This window comes from Vulpes lagopus, chromosome 10, assembly GCF_018345385.1.
Source record: "Vulpes lagopus strain Blue_001 chromosome 10, ASM1834538v1, whole genome shotgun sequence".
Taxonomy (NCBI): Eukaryota; Metazoa; Chordata; class Mammalia; order Carnivora; family Canidae; genus Vulpes; species Vulpes lagopus.
In genome coordinates, this window is record NC_054833.1 from 102444891 (window position 1) to 102463119 (window position 18229).

The window sequence follows — 18229 nt, forward strand, 5'->3', positions numbered from 1 at the left end:
CATCGGGCTCCCGGTGCATGGAGCCTGCTTCTCCCTCTGCCTGTGTCTCTGCCTCTCTCTCTCTCTGTCTGTGACTATCATAAATAAAATAAAATAAATAAATAAATAAATAAATAAATAAATAAATAATAACTGAAAACAAAGCTAATCTAAATAACATATAGTATAGGCATATACATAGATGTGATAAAATATTAAAACTAAAAAGCAGGGGATCCCTGGCTGGCTCAGCGATTTGGTGCCTGCCTTCGGCACAGGGCATGATCGTGTAGTCCCAGGATCAAGTCCCATGTCGGGCTCCTTGCATGAAGCCTGGTTCACCCTCTGCCTCTGTCTCTGTCTCTCTCTCTCTAATTCATGCTCTCATGAATAAATAAATAGAATATTTTTAAAAAATAAAAAGTAAAAATAAAAGGCAAAGGAAGGATAAGGACGAAGGTCAGGACAGTGGGAGTAATGGAAGTTTTGGGGTACAGAGTCAGGTGCCAGTTTTTGGAATGTTCTAGCCCCTGGATTGGGAGGCAAATTCATTGAGTTAGACTATTTTTGCTTTGAAAGTTACAAAGACTCTTTTGCTTGCATTCAAAATATTTGTAAAGATTAAATAATTGAAAATAGCAAAATAATTGTTAGCACACAATATACAGTTGGTGTTTTCCACTTCTAGTGTCCTGGACGGCAGCCCCGGTGGCCCAGCGGTTTAGCGCCGTCTTCAGCCCAGGATGTGGTTCTGGAGACTCAGGATCGAGTCCCACGTCGGGCTCCCTACAAGGAGTCTGCTTCTTCCTCTGCCTGTGTCTGTGCCTCTCTCTCTCTCTCATGAGTAAATAAATAAAAATCTTTAAAAAAAAATATTATTCCCCATCAGTACACACAGATCTACCTCATTCTTCCTAATGGCTACATAGCATTTCATTATCTGAATCCACCGTCAGTTAGTATTTAGTCAGTTCTCTGTTATGATGAATGTTTGGGTTGTTTCTAGTCTATATATAAACAGTGTTGCAATTAATATATATACATCCTTCTACAGTATATCTGTAAGGTCATATTTCTCAAACTGAAGTTACTATGGGAAGAAATGTGTTATAAATCTGAATAGGTGCCTTAAACTTCTTGTTCAACTTTAGTTAATACTTTAAGGCAATGGTGAGAAATGCAAACAAGAGTTTCCACAAAGATATTGTCAACAAGGAGTACCTGAGGACACCTGTGAGTATGTGCCTGACTGCTTTTGCACATGCAAGATATTTGGAACAGAGAAGGTGTGTGTATGGGGTGAGGATGACTGTGCATTCAGCACTTGTGAAAAGCAACATTTGTGACCTAAGGCCTCCAGGCCTGTTGGACAGCAGTTCCATTCAGATCCACAGACTCAGCCCAACTCTTGCCCACTCCCTGGATGCCCCAGGAGAGGCCCGGAAGGTGAAAGAAGGGACAGCCATCCTGATCTTGGGCACATCTATTATTGTGGTAGCCTTTGAGGCATCTGGCCAGGCTTTCTCACAGTGCTGGCTGGGCATAGGTGCCCAGTCCCAGAACATAAACAAGAGTGACCCTTAAAATAACTTTTCCTGAGAGAGAGAGCCCAGCTGGATTCTCTATTCTACCCTCAGGGTCCTACCCCCAGGGCGAGATTAGTGTTTTGCAAGAGAGGTAGTCACTCAGGGTGCAAAATTTACACCCACACCAAAAAACTTCATAATCAAGATAAAGAATATTTTAATGCAGTATTTTAAAAATTCAGAATTCAAAAAAAAACCCACAATGAACACACAAAATTTTTAAATACTAAGGACAAGATCAAACCCTGCACTTTACCACTTTGCTTGTCTTGCGTTATTAGCCCTGGTTCCAATAAACCTTTATTTACAAAAACATAATCTTAAAAAATTCTTTATTATGGGGGCGCCCGGGTGGCTCGTTCGTGTGCCTTCGATGGGCTCAGGTTTGGGGATTGAGCCACAGTCAGGCCCGTGCTGGTCGTGGAGCCTGCTTAGGATTCTCTCCCTTCCCTCTGCCCCTCTCCTGTTCACGCGCGCTCTCTCTCTCTCAAAAGAAATTTTTTATTACATATTGCAATAACTATTGTTACTGTGATAAAATACACATAATGTAAATTTTACCATTTTAACCATTTTTAAGGGTACAGTGTGGCCTTAGGTACATTCACAGGTTGTTGTGTAACGATAGGATTTTTAAAATATTACACTGAAATATTGTATATTGTGATTACGGAGTTGGGGGCGCCCGAGCCCAGAGCCTCGCTCGCTTTACTCTAGTCCTCGCCCCGCCTCCCCCACCCCTCGCCCCCTCCTGGAGCTTGAGAATCCAAAACTTGAGGTTTCTCCCAACGGGCAGCACCAAGAGTTACTCCAGGAGCGATCAGGCCACCGAGGATGTCCGTCCATGCAGCCACGCGCGACAGGAAGAGTTGCTCCGCCTGCATCCGCCCGTCCCCTTCGCTCTCCTCTTGCGACGGACACACCTGGCGGGCGCGCCCTCTACCTGCCTAGGGACACCTGGCCGGCGGCCCGCAGCGGGTGGCCCGCCCCGCTCGGTGGCCCGGGCTTCCCCTCGGCCAATGAGGAAGAGGGAGCCTCCGGGCTCGGGCCGCGTCCGGCCGAGCGGCCAATGGGAGCGCGGCATGCAAATGAGCAGGTGCGGTGGCGGCCGGCCCGTCAAGGCGGCCGGGGCTCGGGGGATGTCAGAGGAGAGCCGGGCGGCCTCGGAGCAGGAGTCCGGGCTTCCAGCTGCGAGCTCCGGTTCCCGCCATGGCCCCCGCGCCGCCCCCCGCGGTCTCCTTCTCCCCGGCCGAGGTCCAGCGGCGCCTGGCGGCCGGCGCCTGCTGGGTCCGCTGCGGGGCCCGCCTCTACGACCTCACCGGCTTCTTGCGGCACCACCCGGGGGGCGAGCAGCTGCTGCGGGCCCGGGCCGGCCAGGATGTGAGCGCCGACCTGGACGGGCCGCCGCACCGGCACTCGGCCAACGCGCGCCTCTGGCTCGAGCAGTACTACGTGGGCGACCTGCAAGGAGAACCTCAGGTAGGTCCGGGCCGGGGTCACCGCCCCCCCCACTGCCCGCCGCCCTCCCCCCCCTCCACTCACCCCGAGCCCAGTCCACCTGCCCTCTAGGAGGACCCAAGGTGACAGCCTCCACTCTCACCTTCACTTCTCCCTCTCTCCAGGTAACAGGTCACTGCCCGCCTCCCCCTCCCCCACTTGGCCTTCCTCTCCAGCGTTTCTCCCGACCTAACCCTCTTCTATCTGCTGCTTCTACACCTCCCCAGTTACTCCCTCCTTCCCACTTGTTGCTTCTGCAGCCTCTGCCATCTGACTATTTGGATCACCTTTTACGAGCCCCTCACACTCTCAGTCTTTCCTTCCTATTCTCTTATCAGCCTCTCGCTCTTCGCAGCTATTCTTCGTTTCTGTTGGATAAGAGCGTCCAACCTAAAAAAAAAAAAAAAAGAGCGTCCAACCTCAGCTGCCCTTCCCTCCTGCTGCTGCTCCTGAAAGTCACAGATCAGTCACCCTTCTCAGCCAGTTTGGATTTCCTGGTGCTGTCCGAGTCTGCACTAGGACTTCCCTGGGTAGGTGGAGAGGTTGGGGCAGTGTCTCTGATGGACTCTGTCCTCCCATGCCTCGGACCTCCCTGTATTTCTTGTCTTGCACGCTGGCATAAGTATCCAAAAGAGCAAAATGACAGGGGTAAGTTGGTGTTTTGGGGGAGTGAGGATTAGCACTGTGAACTGCATGCTGCTGGGCAGGGCAGCCTCATGATGCTATGTAAGCCTCCCACCGATCCTGGGGTACGTTTTGTTATCCCCATTTTAGGATGTGGAACCTGAGGCTCAGGGAGGCTCTGCAATTCGTCCAGTCAAAGAGCTAGTTAGTGGAAAAGCCAAATGTATCTGACTCCAAACTCGATGCTGTGTCCATCACAAGATCTGTGGATGTGGGAGATTGCCCCTGTCCACAGGGCTCCAGGTAGGCTGAGCCAGAGGCAAACTGACTCCTTCCCCAGGTTCGACTGTGGAACTGGTGATAGTGGGATCATCATACTTGGGCATTAAGCCAACAGTTGTTTCCTGTTTTCAGGGTGGCCCCAACAAGTGTTTTTAGACTTTGGATAAAAGGACTTGCCTCTCACTGTTCCTGGTGGCTCCCCACAGGGCCATCTTGTCTAATACTTCAATCATTTATTCACTCACTCCCTTTGTCCTTTAATGATTGTCAGCACCGAGCTAGGTGCCAACCAATACAGTCTTCATGGAGCTAACGGGGTAATGAGGAAACATTCTAATGGCACAGTAATTAATTACCTGATACTATCAGAATGTGGATTTGGAGGTGAGGAGTTCAAGGAGAGCTTTCCTGAGAAAGTGACATTTGCACATAGAGCTAAATGATGGCTAGAGGGTTAGCCTGGTGAAGTGTGACAGGATGAGCATTCCAGACAGAGGGAACAGCATGTGTGAAGAAGGCTCTGAAGGGTAAGGACTTGGCAGTCAAGGGACAGAAATAAAACGAAAGGGGAAGGAGGCCAGAAATCAGCCAGGGCTACATCATGCAGGGCCTCCTAGGCTATGGGCAGGATTTGGTACTTGAGTCTAAGAACGACAGGAGCCCAGGGAAGGGATTTGAACAGGGGTGTGTTGTGGTCAGATTTGCATCTTTGGAAGAACACCCTGGCTTCAGTGCCAAGAAGGAATGGAGGGAGCCAGCTGGGTGTGAGGAGACCATGCAGGAGGCTACCACATAGCCTGGGCAAGAGGTGAAGGTGGGCTGAGACCAAGGAGTGAAGAGGGTTTTGAAACTGGGAGATTTCATAGGTAAAATGCCAGGGCTCAGCATTCTGCAGTGGGAGCCCAACTAATCTTGGAAGTTGGTGTTTGGTTTCAGGTCATGCTGAAGGTGCAGAGGTTTAGCTTTAGATATAACTACAGCTGAGTGCAGGAAACGAGACGTTGGGACCAGACCACTAGAGATTTCCAGGCTTGTGATGGCTAATGGGAACCATCCTACATTGTAGCTACGTACTATAAACAGGAGGAGCCTTAGGGTGTGGCTTCTCTCCCCAGATAGCGAGGATCACCCCAGGCCAGCTGCCCTAGATGGCTCCACCTCCCAGCTCTGCTCACCACCCCGCACTATGGTTTGCTTTGGCTTTGCTTGGCTTTGCCTTACCTGACCCTCAGGGAGGACTCAGAGAATATGGAGACCATATTTGCTTCCTACCCCTACACTCACCTGTTACCCCACGAGTCCCCGTGTGGCCATGTTGCAGGCGTCCTTATATCAGGGCCCCAATCTGAGGATGTGGGGGACAAAACTAAAAACCAGCAACGCATTTACAACACCATGGCTCAAACTTGACCAGTAGCCATACTTACCCAATACTACAGTTGCCTGTCAGCTTCTGTCTACAGATTTCTCTTCTGGAAACTAGTATAGCGTTGTCTTTAAATTGAGGGAGAAAGGTAGCCAGAGGAGAAATCTGGAATGGGATATCCTGTACAGAGAGAAGTCCTCTCCTTACAGCCTGACCGGAGACATTTCTGTCCTCCTTTCTGGCTAAGCCCTTCCAGCAGCCTTTATATTGCTTTCTTCACCTCTCTTCTCTCTTCCTGCTAGATCAGAGATGTTGACATCTGCAGAGCTTAGAGCCCAGCTCCTATAATGAAAAGACCAGGAAGGGTGATGGGAAAGGGAAATGTCAGAACCAGCTCTATTTGTTTGAAATTCCTTTCTTTCTTTGTTTTTTAAGATTTTATTTATTTGAGAGAGAGAGCATGAGCAGGGCAGGGAGGGGCAGAGGCCGAGGGAGAAGCAGCCTCTCCTGCTGAGCAGGGAGCCCAATATGGGGCTCCATCCCAGGACCCTGGGATCATGACCTGACCCAAAGGCAGATGATTAACTAAAGGAGTCATCCAGGCACCCCTGGAGTTCATTTCTGAGTAGTACTCCTTCTAGGGGTCCCCAGTGTAGTCCTTGGAGGGGGGCGTCCTGGAGCTCTGCTGTGAAATTTCCAGGGAGAAGCCCTGGTGCCTTTGGTTTCCCCTGTTCCCCAATTTGTCACACCCCCTCACACACTCCTAGGTACTCTTGCACGCACATTCACACTCACACAAAGGCACACACAAACACAAAACAAGTCAAACTCGTTTGAGCCAACATACTGTCAGGATGAAACAAGGTCTGCTGTGGCTGTGGTCTTGGACTTGAGGAAGCCGAGCTGCACGCCTAGAGCGAATGAGAGAGCGAGCTATGGCTGAGCGGAGAAGTTAAGCCTTCTTCTTATCCTGACCCTTGAGGGGGAGGTGGGGGGGCAAGCAAACTCCTCACTCCAAGCTCAGGTAAGAGCAGTGTTCTTCCAACTGTAGCTCATGTTGTTAGTGGGGTGTGAGGCCCATTTATTGAGCTGCAACCATCATTTATTTATTTAAGATTTTATTTGTTTATCTATTTTAGAGAGGGAGAAAGAGAGAGAGAAGGCATGTGGGCAGGGAGATGGGCAAAGGGAGAGAATCCCAAGCAGACTTTCCACTGAGCGCAGAGCCCAATGTGGGGTGCGATCTCACAACTCTGAGATCACTACCCAAGCTGAAGCCAAGAGTTGGACGCTTAACCCAACTGAGCCACCCAGGCAGCCTGCACAGCAACTGGCATTTAAAAGGAATAAATAAGAAAGGAAAGAACTTTAGGTTCAAATCCTCCCAAGGTCTGTGGGAGGACCAAGTCTGTGTTTCCCAGACTTGGCTCATCCATGAATCACTGTCGAGTTTTTTTTCTGAATTGGTATACCACTTGAACATACTTAATATTTATCATTAAGTAGACTCACTTTTTACCAGTAGCCAATAATACCGGTGCAATCACAAGTTTTACATGCACTTTAAAATAGATGGAGAGCTATTAAGATAATTGCTCATCCCTTGTATCCCCTAGGATCATCTTGGGTACCATCAGTAAATATCATACTTTGGAAAACATACAAAGCAGAGCTTCTTAAACCTGGTGTTCTGTGGATCGTTTTCTGGGATTGGTGAATGAGATGAAATTGTGTGTAAAATATACCTGGTTGTACATTGTCTAATAAGAGAGCTACAGCTTTTATCATAGTCCAACCAGAATCCTCCCCTCACTCCAAACCCGCCACCAAGAGGCTAATAACTGTGAAAGGGTGGCTCGTCCTTCCCCCATCTCACACGTGCAGGCCTCGGGAGGTCCTCCCACCGGCAAACATCTTGGCCCTGCCTCTGGAGAGAAGCCCTCCAATTGAGAAGACCCTGGAGGAAGGCAAACCCCAACTCCCCAGCCACTGCTGTTGGGATAACTCTGATGTTCTGGGTGCTGTGTCCTAATCCTACAAAGTGCATCCATCTCTGAGTGGCTGAGAAGTCCCCCTCTACTACCACGGGTGGCTTTGCCAGCCTTTGGGGGGTCTGGCCGTGCAGAGCTTCAGGACTTGAGTAATTCGATGGAGTAGAGCATCTAGGTGGAGGAGGACTCAGAGGTCCCACCCCACCACTGAAGCTACCCTTACCAAGGTCATCGGGACCTTTGCCTCACTGAATGCAGTCACCAGTTCACACCTTACCTCTCCTCCTCTGGCAGCAGCTCTAGATGCAATCCCCACTCCCCTTCCTTGATACACTTTCTTCACTTGGCTTCCGGATACCACATCCTTTAGTTTTCCACCTGCATTAGTTTTCTGTGGCTGATATAACAAATCACCATAAACTCAGTGGCTTAAAGCAACACAGATTTATTCTGTTATAGTTCTAGAGTTCAGAAGTCAGAAGTGAGTCAGCAGGGCAGCCTTCTTTCTGAAGGTTCTAGGGGAAAATCCATTTTCTTGCCTTTTTCAGCATTTATTTACTTGATTTTTAAGCTAAATAATAAATAAATAAATTTTATTTATTTATGTATTTGACAGAGAGATAGAGCCAGAGAGCACAAGCAGGGGGAGCAGCAGACAGAGGGAGAGGGAGAAGCAGACTCCCTGTTGAGCAGGGAGCCTGTTGTGGGGCTCGATCCCAGGACCCCAGGATCATGACCTGAGCCAAAGACAGACGCTCAACCAACGGTGCCACCCAGATGCCCTTATTAATTTATTTTAAACTATGGTTTTGATTTATTTTTTTAAAAAGGCTCCACCCCCAGCGTGGAGTCCAACATGGGGCTTGAACTTGCAGCCCTGAGATCAAGACCTGAGCTGAACTCAAGAGTTGGATGCCTAACCGACAGAGCCAGCCAGGCACCTCCTTTTCCAGCTTTTAGAAGTTGCTGGTATACTTGGCTCATGGCCCCCAGGCAGCAATTGCGTCTCTCCAACCTTTACTGCCTTCTTCTCTGACTCTCCCGCCTTCATATTTCACTCCTAAGGACGCTTGTGATTACACTAAACCCACCAGGTTAATCCAATGTAATCTTCCCATCCCAAGGTCCTAAACTTAATCACATCTGCAAAGTTGCTTTTGCCATGTAATGTAACATATTCACGGGTTCCAGGCCTGGGGACATAGACTTGGGGGCAGGTGGATGCATGACTCCACCTACCTCACCACCTATAGCCCTAGTTAGTTCTCAGTCTCCTTAGCTAGTTTCTCTTGCTTCTCATTTCACAGAGAATTTTGCAAAGTTTAAATGGAACCATACCATGGGTACTCTGCTAGATGGCTTCTTCCACTCAATACTATGTCTAGGAGATTATCTGTGTTTTCCTTACTCTTTTTTTAAATAAAATATTTATTTATTTATTTATTTATTTATTTATTTATTTATTTATTTATTTATTTATTTGAGAGAGGGAGCAAGAGTGGGAGAGGTGGAGGAGCAGAGGGAGAAGGAGAAGCAGACTCCCCGCTGCCCGCTGAGCAGGGAGCCCCACATGGTGTTCGATCCCAGGACCCTGGGATCATGATCTGAGCCTAAGGCAGATGCTTAACTGACCCAGGCCCCCCTTCCTTACTCTTGATAGCAACTGTCTCCACTGTCTGCTCTGAACTAGAGAGGCCATGGGCTGCAGAAAGGAAAAAATGGAGAATAACTGGGATACAGGGAGGAGAGTTTGCACAGACCACACACTGATCCTCATGAGCTTCCTTAGTCTTCCTTCCAGGATATCTCCCCACTTCTGCTCTACTTTGGCCAATGCCCCACTAAGCTCATTCTTGCAGCAGTCTCCTGGACAGGACTCTCCCTGAGACCTTTTCTAAAGAGAATTTTATTATATCACAGCAGTATTCCTAACCTCAGGGCCCCCCACTGCCACCCGCTCTGGGTCCAGCTCGAATGTTACTTCTTTCACAGAGCTTCCCGCCCTTTGCCTATACCTACATTACAGAGTTCATATTGCTCTTCCATATTTACTGTATTTTCACGATGTATCTTATCTTCTCAACTAAACTATAAACTCTCTGATGACTGGAATCATCTGATTTCATCTGGGTTCCTCTAGGACGCACTAGCACAGTGCATATGCCAATATGATCAGTGTTTGAATAAATGAAGAGTGAGCTGCTTGGAAAACCAAGACCTGTGCATAATTGAGAAGGAAAGTGGTAATCTTAGCACATACTAGATTCTTCAAGAATTACAAAGTAAAAAAAAAAAAAAAAAAAAATCTCTTGCCAGTTCTTTGTTGGCTAAAAGAGCTGGGAATTTGGTGAAAAGGATGGAAGCTATCAAGTGGGTCTCTTATTTCTTCCTTTGCCCTCAGTTATTCTCAGCCAGAGAGTTGACCAATGTCTTCCATGTAGGCTACACATGCCCATGAGTCCCCTACAGGGGTAATGTGAAGTTAGTGATGGAAAATGCCAGTCGAAAGCCCTCATTGCTGTCAGGGCTGTGACTGAACCCACATGGCTCCAAGTGTCTGCATGACACATGCACAGGCAGGACCCAAGATGTCTGGATTTCCAGTTCTATTTACTCTTTCCTGGGTCTTTTCATGCAAATTTCTCCAAAGCATATGGTTTCAGAACAGTGGGTCTCAATCTTCTCTAATTGCTGCTTGTCTAGGATGATACGATATATAAACTTCGTACTCAGGATTTTTTATGGTGAAGCACAATTCTCCAAATATTTTGTATTCCTGCCTTGATAGTATATTGCAAGGTATTTAAATAGCGGTACCAGATAAGCAAATTTGGGGAACTCTGATGCATATGAATATGTTGTAAAGTCCTGTCATAAGAAAACTAACAGCCAGAAATTTTGTTGACTACACACATAGAGTAAACCATGAGATCTACAACAAACTTGGTTGATAATTACCTACGTGAAGTAGTCTTAATTTCTTCTTTGAAAGGAATAGAATCGGGGATCCCTGGGTGGCTCAGCGGTTTAGCACCTGCCTTTGGCCCAGGGCGCGATCCTGGAGTCCCAGGATTGAGTCCTGCGTCGGGCTCCCTGCATGGAGCCTGCTTCTCCCTCTGCCTGTGTCTCTGCCTCCCTCTCTCTCTCTGTGTCTATCTTGAATAAATAAATAAAATCTTAAAAAAAAAAAAAGGAATAGAATTTAAAAGAAGTAGAGTTCTAGGGCACCTTCTTCAGTGCCCTGTAGAACCTTCACAACAGTGCTTAGCTCAGATTTCCCACTGAAAGGTGGATCTCTAGTAATAGCTTTAGTTTTATAAGTTCCAAATGTTTATGATCCATAGTAACCCACTTAGTCACTAAGATCTAGTCCTTAGTCTTCTTTAATAACAAAAGTCTATGAAATGGGCATCATTTATCCACAGGGATGAAAGACGGCCTCAAATTCTTTTAAGTCAATTCAAGGCCACACTTTGAGACTGGCTGCCATGGAGAAATAAGGAACAACTACACTGGAATGAATAGAGACAGTTTCCGTGATCCTGTACACCACTCCCCGGAAGCCAGGCACAAGGCCAGACTAACCTGATTTAGTGGTTGCTTTTTCTTATCCTTGGACCTAAGTAGGAAAGTTTTTGACTCCCAGGAAAAAAATCACTTGAAATGAATCTACTTTATTTCTTTTTAAAGATTTTTATTTATTTTTTTGAGAGACAGAGGTGTGTGTGTGTGAGAGAGAGAGAGAGAGATCACAAGCAGAGGGGAAGAGCAGAGGGAGAAGCAGACTCCTTGCTAAGCAGGGAGCCCAATGAGGGACTTGATCCCAGGACCCCAGGATCATGAACTGAGCTAAAGGCGATGCTCAACTGACTGAGCCACCCAGGCACCTAAAACGAATCTGCTTTAAATGAAGACTAAATTTCATAGAAAATGGGACAGGGATTTAGGAGAGGGGAACTTATTATCTTTAATAATGAAAATGAAGGGGTGCCTGGCTGGCTCAGTTGGTAGAGCACGCAACTCTTGATCTGAGGGTCATGACTGAGTCCCATGTTGGGTGTAGAGATTACTTAAAAAAAAAAAAAAAAAAAAAAAAAGGAAATCAAAAGAAAAACGTAACCAAAAATTGTTTTAGTTTATTTTAACCTACAACAAAATTGAGATTGCAATCGCATTCAGGTTCTCAAATTGAGCAAATAACAAATCAAGTAGTGTGGGCTTTGTGCACATGTGTGGTTTTTCTGACAAAACTGTGTGAAAGCACAGTGTGACAGTCCAAACTTTACATTGGCTTTCCACAGCATGATCATAAAGAGTCTTTTTGCAAGAATATTTAAGAGCTAGGGATCTCTCTTGATCCTTTGATAAACAGGTCATTCATTTTTTTTGAAGAGCCCCGTCCTTTGCTGGTTGCCTGTGTTTCAGTGTTAAACAGCCTGACTTTGCCAGATCTTTATTTTGCAATGGAATTGTGAGTAAAACAGTTGCCTATCAATTTCACGGACTTCATGAAATTTTTTGTATTATTAGCAATGATTTTTCAATTTCACTTTGCCGGGAGTTTGCATTTTGTTACGTTGTATGTTGTCAGATGACAGCAACCCCAACCATCACTTTGCCTAAACAGACTACGGAGAATTGGGGGAGGCAGTGGTCAGTGTTTGAGCAGGAGCTAAACTCATTAATGCTGGGTTGGCTTGTGAATAGTTGCCCGTTACGGTGATTTTTGCTGTTCTTTGCAACTTGAATCTTTAGGGACTCAGATAAAGAACACTTGGAGAATAATGATTCCTCTAGAACTAATAGTAACACATCCAAGTTCGTATAGCGATTTACATTTCTCTAGATATTTCTCATAGATTTGTATTTGAACCCTTAGTATGTCTGCCCCACCTACCTTGAAGTAGGTGGGGCAGACATCAGTTCTCCCATTTCATACATGAGAAGCCTGTAGTTCTGAGAGATCCTGGAATGTGACAGGTCTCCAGGTACCCAGTATTTCCACTGCACACACATAGGGACAAATCTTACGCCTGTGCTTAAACCAAGGTGGGTCTTTTTCTTATTGATTTATAATCACAGCTTATATATAAAGAGCATTAGCCCATTTTCCATCATACCTATTACTATTTGTCCTTCAGTTTTCATTTGTCTTTTGACTTGTTTAATGTTTTTTTCTCCATCTGAACCTTTAAAATGTCCATGTTGTAAAACATGGTTTTATCAGTCTTAGAAAGACCACTTCCAATTTAAGATTTTATACATAAAAAATATTTTAGGAAAAAAAAAAATTTTAGGATCAGGGCGCCTGGGTGGCTCAGTCGGTTAAGCATCTGACTCTTGATTTTGGCTCAGGTCATGATCTCAGGGTTGTGGGATCAAGCCCCATGTAGGGCTGTGCACTCAGCAGGGCGTCTGCTTAAGATTCTCTCTCTCTCCCTCTCCCTCTGATCCTCTTCCCACTCACACGTTTGCACAGGTGTTCTCTCTCTCCCTAAAACAGATAAATAAAATCTTAAGATATTAAGTATCTTGCTAATAATGTTATGCTTTATGTTTTTGTTATTTATTTTTTCTTAAATTTACCTGAAATCTTTTTGGTTTAGGAACAAAATAGAGATTATTTTAGGTTTATATTTTTCTGAATGACCAGTTGGTTATCCTCATAGATTTATTGAATAATCACATTTCCCACTGGTTTAAAAAATACCTTTATCACACATCGATATTAGAGATATTTTGGTCCATTTGGGGACTTTATTCTGTACCAATGAAATCACTCATTTTCTATTAGGTTTTAGCCTTTAGGGTTTTTTGGTTTTCCCTTCTTTCTGTTCCATTCCCGCTGAGATTCTGCTCCCACCTGCTCCACTAGAGAATGCAAAGGGCAGGGCGGGCTGAACATCATTTCTGAGCCATGTTGCTGGCCTTGGGGAAACAGTGTGACTTTCAGGGGCTGGGGTTGCCTAACATGCCCTGGACACTGAGATTGTGTGGCCAGAGCAGGGAGGAAGCAGCTCAAGGAAGCCCACGCAGGCGACAGGCCCCAGTCACCAAGACAGGAAGGGAGGGGGGCATACAAAGTGGGTGTCTAAGCGGTCATGGAATGGTAACAATTTCAGCGGGGAATGCAGGAGTGGGGAGGTGTGTGGAGGGAATGCCTGGAAGCGGCCTTGAAGCTACAACTCTGGGCAGGGATGGTCCTGTGTTCCCTCCCTGCATTGTGTCCACAGCCTATGATTGAGGCTAGAGGAGCAGTGAAGCAGCTGTGTTTGCTAACAGAGAACCTGGTGTCTTTCTTGTAGAGCACTATAAATCTCATGCTTCTTGTCCCTCTGGCCAAGAGAACTGGATACTTATCCTCCTACCTTCCTTCATCAAAATCAAATAAGGAGCTTCTTAAAAATACATTTCTGGTCTTTCTGGGATGATGGAAATGTTCTACATCTTGATTTGGACATTGGCTATAAGGAGGCATATAATTGTCAAACTGATCAAACCATATGCTTAAGATTAGTGATTTTAGGGGTACCTGGGTGGCTCAGTTGGTTAGGAGTCTGCCTTCAGCTCAGGTCATGATCCTAGGGTCCTGGGATGGACAATTAATTAGCATAATATGTTATAATATATATTTATGAGTGTGTGTATTTTATATATTTTTCCCCTGGGAGACTCCCCAAATCTATAAAATTATAATCTCTGGGAGTGGGGTGCGTGGGTAGCTCAGTCGACTCTTCATTTTGGCTCAGGTCATAATCTCAGCGTTGTGAGATGGAGCCCTGCATCAGGCTCTGCACTCAACAGGGAGCCTGCTTGAGATTTTTCTCTCTCTCTACCTCCGCCCTCCTCAAATAAATAAATAAATCTTAAAAAAAAAAAAAAAAAAACTCTCTGGAGGCAAGACCCTAGAAATCTATATTTTTTAACAAGCATGCTGTATGGCTCAGAAGCACAGTAAAGTTTGCAGCCCACTGTCCTAGAAGGCTAAGGGCAGAGGGAATGGGATGGACAACAGGAGGCATAAAAGTTGCTCCGTGGGCAGATCTCTCAGGATTACTGAAGAATCAGTATCCCCGAGCTCCTAGCGTGGGGCTTGGCGCAGAGCAGTTGTACAGACAGGCCACCTTCTCTCCCACCCATCCAGAAAGAGGAGGGGCCTGGGGTCTGCAGCCCAAGATCTGTGCCTAAGAGTTGTGTGTCTCATTGGCTGATGACGCTGTGTGAGTCATTTAAACTCTCCCAGCTTTGGTTCCCTATTCCCTGCATCACTATAGGATTTATGTGGCTACAGCGAGATCATGTGAGACCTGAAAGACAGAACATGTAGATTAAACTGAATCAAGATGATTATAAGTCCCCTCAGCCCCAGCTTTTGCTAGGAAAAGGTAGATTCCTGTTGAGCGGTGAGAGATGGATGTTTTCAGAACCTGAGTTGCTCTGTGCTCAGACCCTCTTGAGCAAAGCCACACCCTTCCCTCCTCCCTCCCCCAAGGAGACAGATATTCCCATCTCTCAGTATTGCCCCTCCCCTCAGCTAGGGCCTATGGGGTCTGTTCTGACCTGCTGTCCTCATTCCATCTTTACCTGGACAAGGGCAGAACTGGACCAGGGAACTCACCCCAGTCAGGGATAGACAGTCTCCAAAGATGAGGCTGGCAAAGGCCCCAAGTGGTCCCAGGAGCATACAGGGCCACCTTTCCCTACCACTGCTTCTTCCTCTATTCAAGCACAAATATAGTAGACGTCTCCTCATGCTCACACTGAGCTCAGTGCTGGGGATAAAAAGACAACTTGTAGCTTCCCTCATGGGGCTTACCTGCACGGAGGGAGGGGGACAAACAGGACAATTATAGGTGGTTGATAACAGTTACAACAGAATATTTTATATATATGTTTTTATATGTGTGTATATATAATAGTCTATGTGTATAGATGTATTATACAACAGAATAGATGATATATTTTAGAAAGAGGCTGTAACAGAGTGACAGCTATAACTTTTGATAGGAGTAGTCTGAGGTGTCTTCTCTGAAGAGCTGATATTTGATGGATGAAAAGGAGTCATCACAAAGGAGAACTGGGTAAAAAAAATTCTATGCAGAGGGAACAGCAAATGTAAAGATACTGGAGTATGATAGGACTTGATGACATTAGGAATGCAAAAGGAGGTTCTTTAAAATATATATATTTATTTATTTTAGAAGGAGAGAGAGAAAGAGTGAGAGCAGGGGGAGGGGCAGAGGGAGAGAGAGAATCTCAAGCAGACTCTGTGCTGAGTGTGGAACCTGACACAGGGCTCAGTCTCACGACCCTGAGATCATGACCTGAGCCAAAATCAAGCACTGGACGCTTAACCAACTAAGCCACCCAAGCACCCCCAAAAGGAGGCTCTTATGCTGCTAAAGCATTGCAGGTGAGAGGGAATGTGGTGTGGGGTGAAGCGGGGGAGGGAAGCAGGAGTCTTGTCTCTGTAGATCTCATGGTCATTGTTGGGGATTTAGATTTTATTCTGAGAACACTGGGCTGGAAGATTTTAAGTGGAAGACTGACAAAGTTGGTCTGTATTTTACTAGACTGTTCTGGTGGCCATGTGGAGGGTGGACTGAAGGAGTTCAAGAGTGGAGGCAGGAAGGGAGCTAAGAGGACATCACTGTTGTTGACAGAGGGATGTTGCCTGGACTGAGCTGCCATTGAGACAGAAGGAAGTGGATAGGAATTGGAAATGTTTTGGAGGTGGAACCACTATAACTTGCTGATGGATTAAATGCTGGGAGTAAGGGAAAGAATTGAGGATGATGCCACGGTGACTTGAGCAACTGTCTAGAGGGTGTTATTTATTGAACCAAGGGTGGTTCAATATATGGAAACGATGAATACTGGGGTGGAGACCCAGGTTTGGGGTGAGGTAATCAGAGTCTATTGGTTTGAAATGGACCACATTAGGTTTGAAATGCCAAGGAAATACTCAGAGATTTTCAAATAGTAGTTGAATATATGAGTCCAGAGCCATGCTATCCAATATGGTAGCCATTTACCACATGGGCCTATGAATTTTAAATTAATCAAAATTCAGTACTTCAGTTCCATGAGTCACATTTCAAGTGCTCAGTAGACATATGGGGCTAATAGCCTCTATATCGGACAGCAGATCTAGAACATTTCCATTATTACAGAAAATTCTATGGGGCAGCATTGGTCAGAGCTATGGCCCCGAGTTGAAAGGGATTTCTCTCTAGGATCATGGGATCCTAATCTGGTGACTCTGGTCCAGGAAGCTGGCATCCCAGTGTTGTTCACAAATAGCTCCTTCTTGCCCTTGACCACACCAGATTGTGTATTAAGTGATATCCGGAGCTCTATCAGAGAGGCACTGACCACCCAGAAGGGCAACCTACCCTGGGGTTGTTCTTCAAGGACATCGTCTCCTGGGGCTAAAGCACCTTACAGCGACAAGTATAAACGTAGTGTTTAATGAGCATAAAACAGGGAGTAGAGGCTGTCACTCACTGGGAGACACCTGTTCTACGACTCCTGGTGGCGATCCGGCCAGTAGTGGGTTTGGAATTCGGTTAAACCAGGGGACGAGAAGACACAGGCTCAGAGGCCAACAGTCTTGTGTTCTAGAACTAGCCATATCACTGCAGACAAGCCAGCCAACCTCCCTGAACCTAAACATCCTCAAGAACATTCCATGTCCTGGCACAGAGAGAGGGAATTGTTTTAACCAGTAGGTTGGAATCCATAAAAAGTCGCAGGTGTGAGGCAGGTCCGTTTTTGTCCTTGTTCTGTTTGTTCGGTGCCTTCCAGCGTTCTCAGCAACATGCACCTTCCTTTGGGCCTCTAGCTGCTGGGGGCAGCTGGACACAGGCCTGGGCACCATCTCACTGCAGAGAGAGGGTTTTCAGGCCAGCCCCGGCTGCGGGATAAAAGGCCATCTGTCCGGCCGCGGGTCCAGCCCGGCTCTCCCGAACAACATTCCTTTATGCCGCCCCCGCCCCCGCGGCCCCGCCCGCGCACACTGCTTCCTTTCACCTCTGGGTCGGCGTGTTTGTTTGCCGCAGAGGGCAGGCTCTCTGTTGTTCTTTTCTTTTCTCTCCCCGTCATGCACCCTCCGAGCAAACCCTCTGTGGGGACAACAGGGTCCGGGCCCTGGAGGAGGGCTGGGCCACGGAGCATCCCGGGAGGGCTCCCCGAGGGAGGGCGGAGGCGGGGCGCGAAGAACCCCAGCGGGCGCTTCCCCAGGCACTGCCTCGGCCCCTCTGGGCCTCTGTTTCCCCCACCTGCGGAATTCCTCCTGCCTGCCCCTGGGGAGAATCGCCTTGAGGGCCCGGAGGCACCAGCCACCCCAGGGGGTGTCAGCGGGGCTGGGGGGGCAAGCACAGGCCCCAGATGCCCCGGAAAGCTGCAGGGGAAACTGAGGAGCGACTTGGAGGCCCTGAAAGGGGACCGAGGCCAGCCCCGTGGCCACAGCAGACAGCGGCCTGGCGCCTGCCCGCCCCCCCCCGGGGGGCTCTGTGCAGGCTGCCAGCCATCTCGTACCAGGCCTGCGTGCTGACAAGACCCTGGCTTCTACGGTCTCAGCAAGGGACGCGCCCCACTCCTGGCACGAGCCCCGGAGGCCTCTCCCAGGGCTTGTCTCTGCCCCTTGAATGCCTTCTTCTGCCGCGGCCTGTCTCCGTCCCAAAGGACACTCCAGGAGGCCTGCTACTAGTTTGCTAGGGTTGCAAAGTCCCACAGACCGGGTGGCGTGGGTGACAGAGATTTGCTGTCTGTTCTGGAGGCTGAAGTCCTGATCAAGGTGTCCATAGGGTGAGTTCCCTCTGAGGGCTGGGAGGGAGAGTGGGTTCCAGGCCTCTCCCTGGCTCCTGGTGGTTTGCTGGCAAGCTTTGGTGTTTCTGGGCTTG

At 47.4% G+C, this 18229-nt stretch overlaps 1 protein-coding gene across 1 annotated transcript in view; it reads left to right on the forward strand.

Moving 5' to 3' along the window:
• Positions 1–2586: 2586 nt before the first annotated feature.
• The window catches only part of FA2H (fatty acid 2-hydroxylase), a 45416-nt gene continuing 29773 nt past the window's right edge, over positions 2587–18229 (forward strand). Inside the window, exon 1 of the mRNA XM_041772569.1 lies at positions 2587–3044. Coding sequence (XP_041628503.1) covers positions 2775–3044 — 270 coding nt within the window. The 5' untranslated portion in view covers positions 2587–2774. The remainder of the gene's footprint in view (positions 3045–18229) is intronic.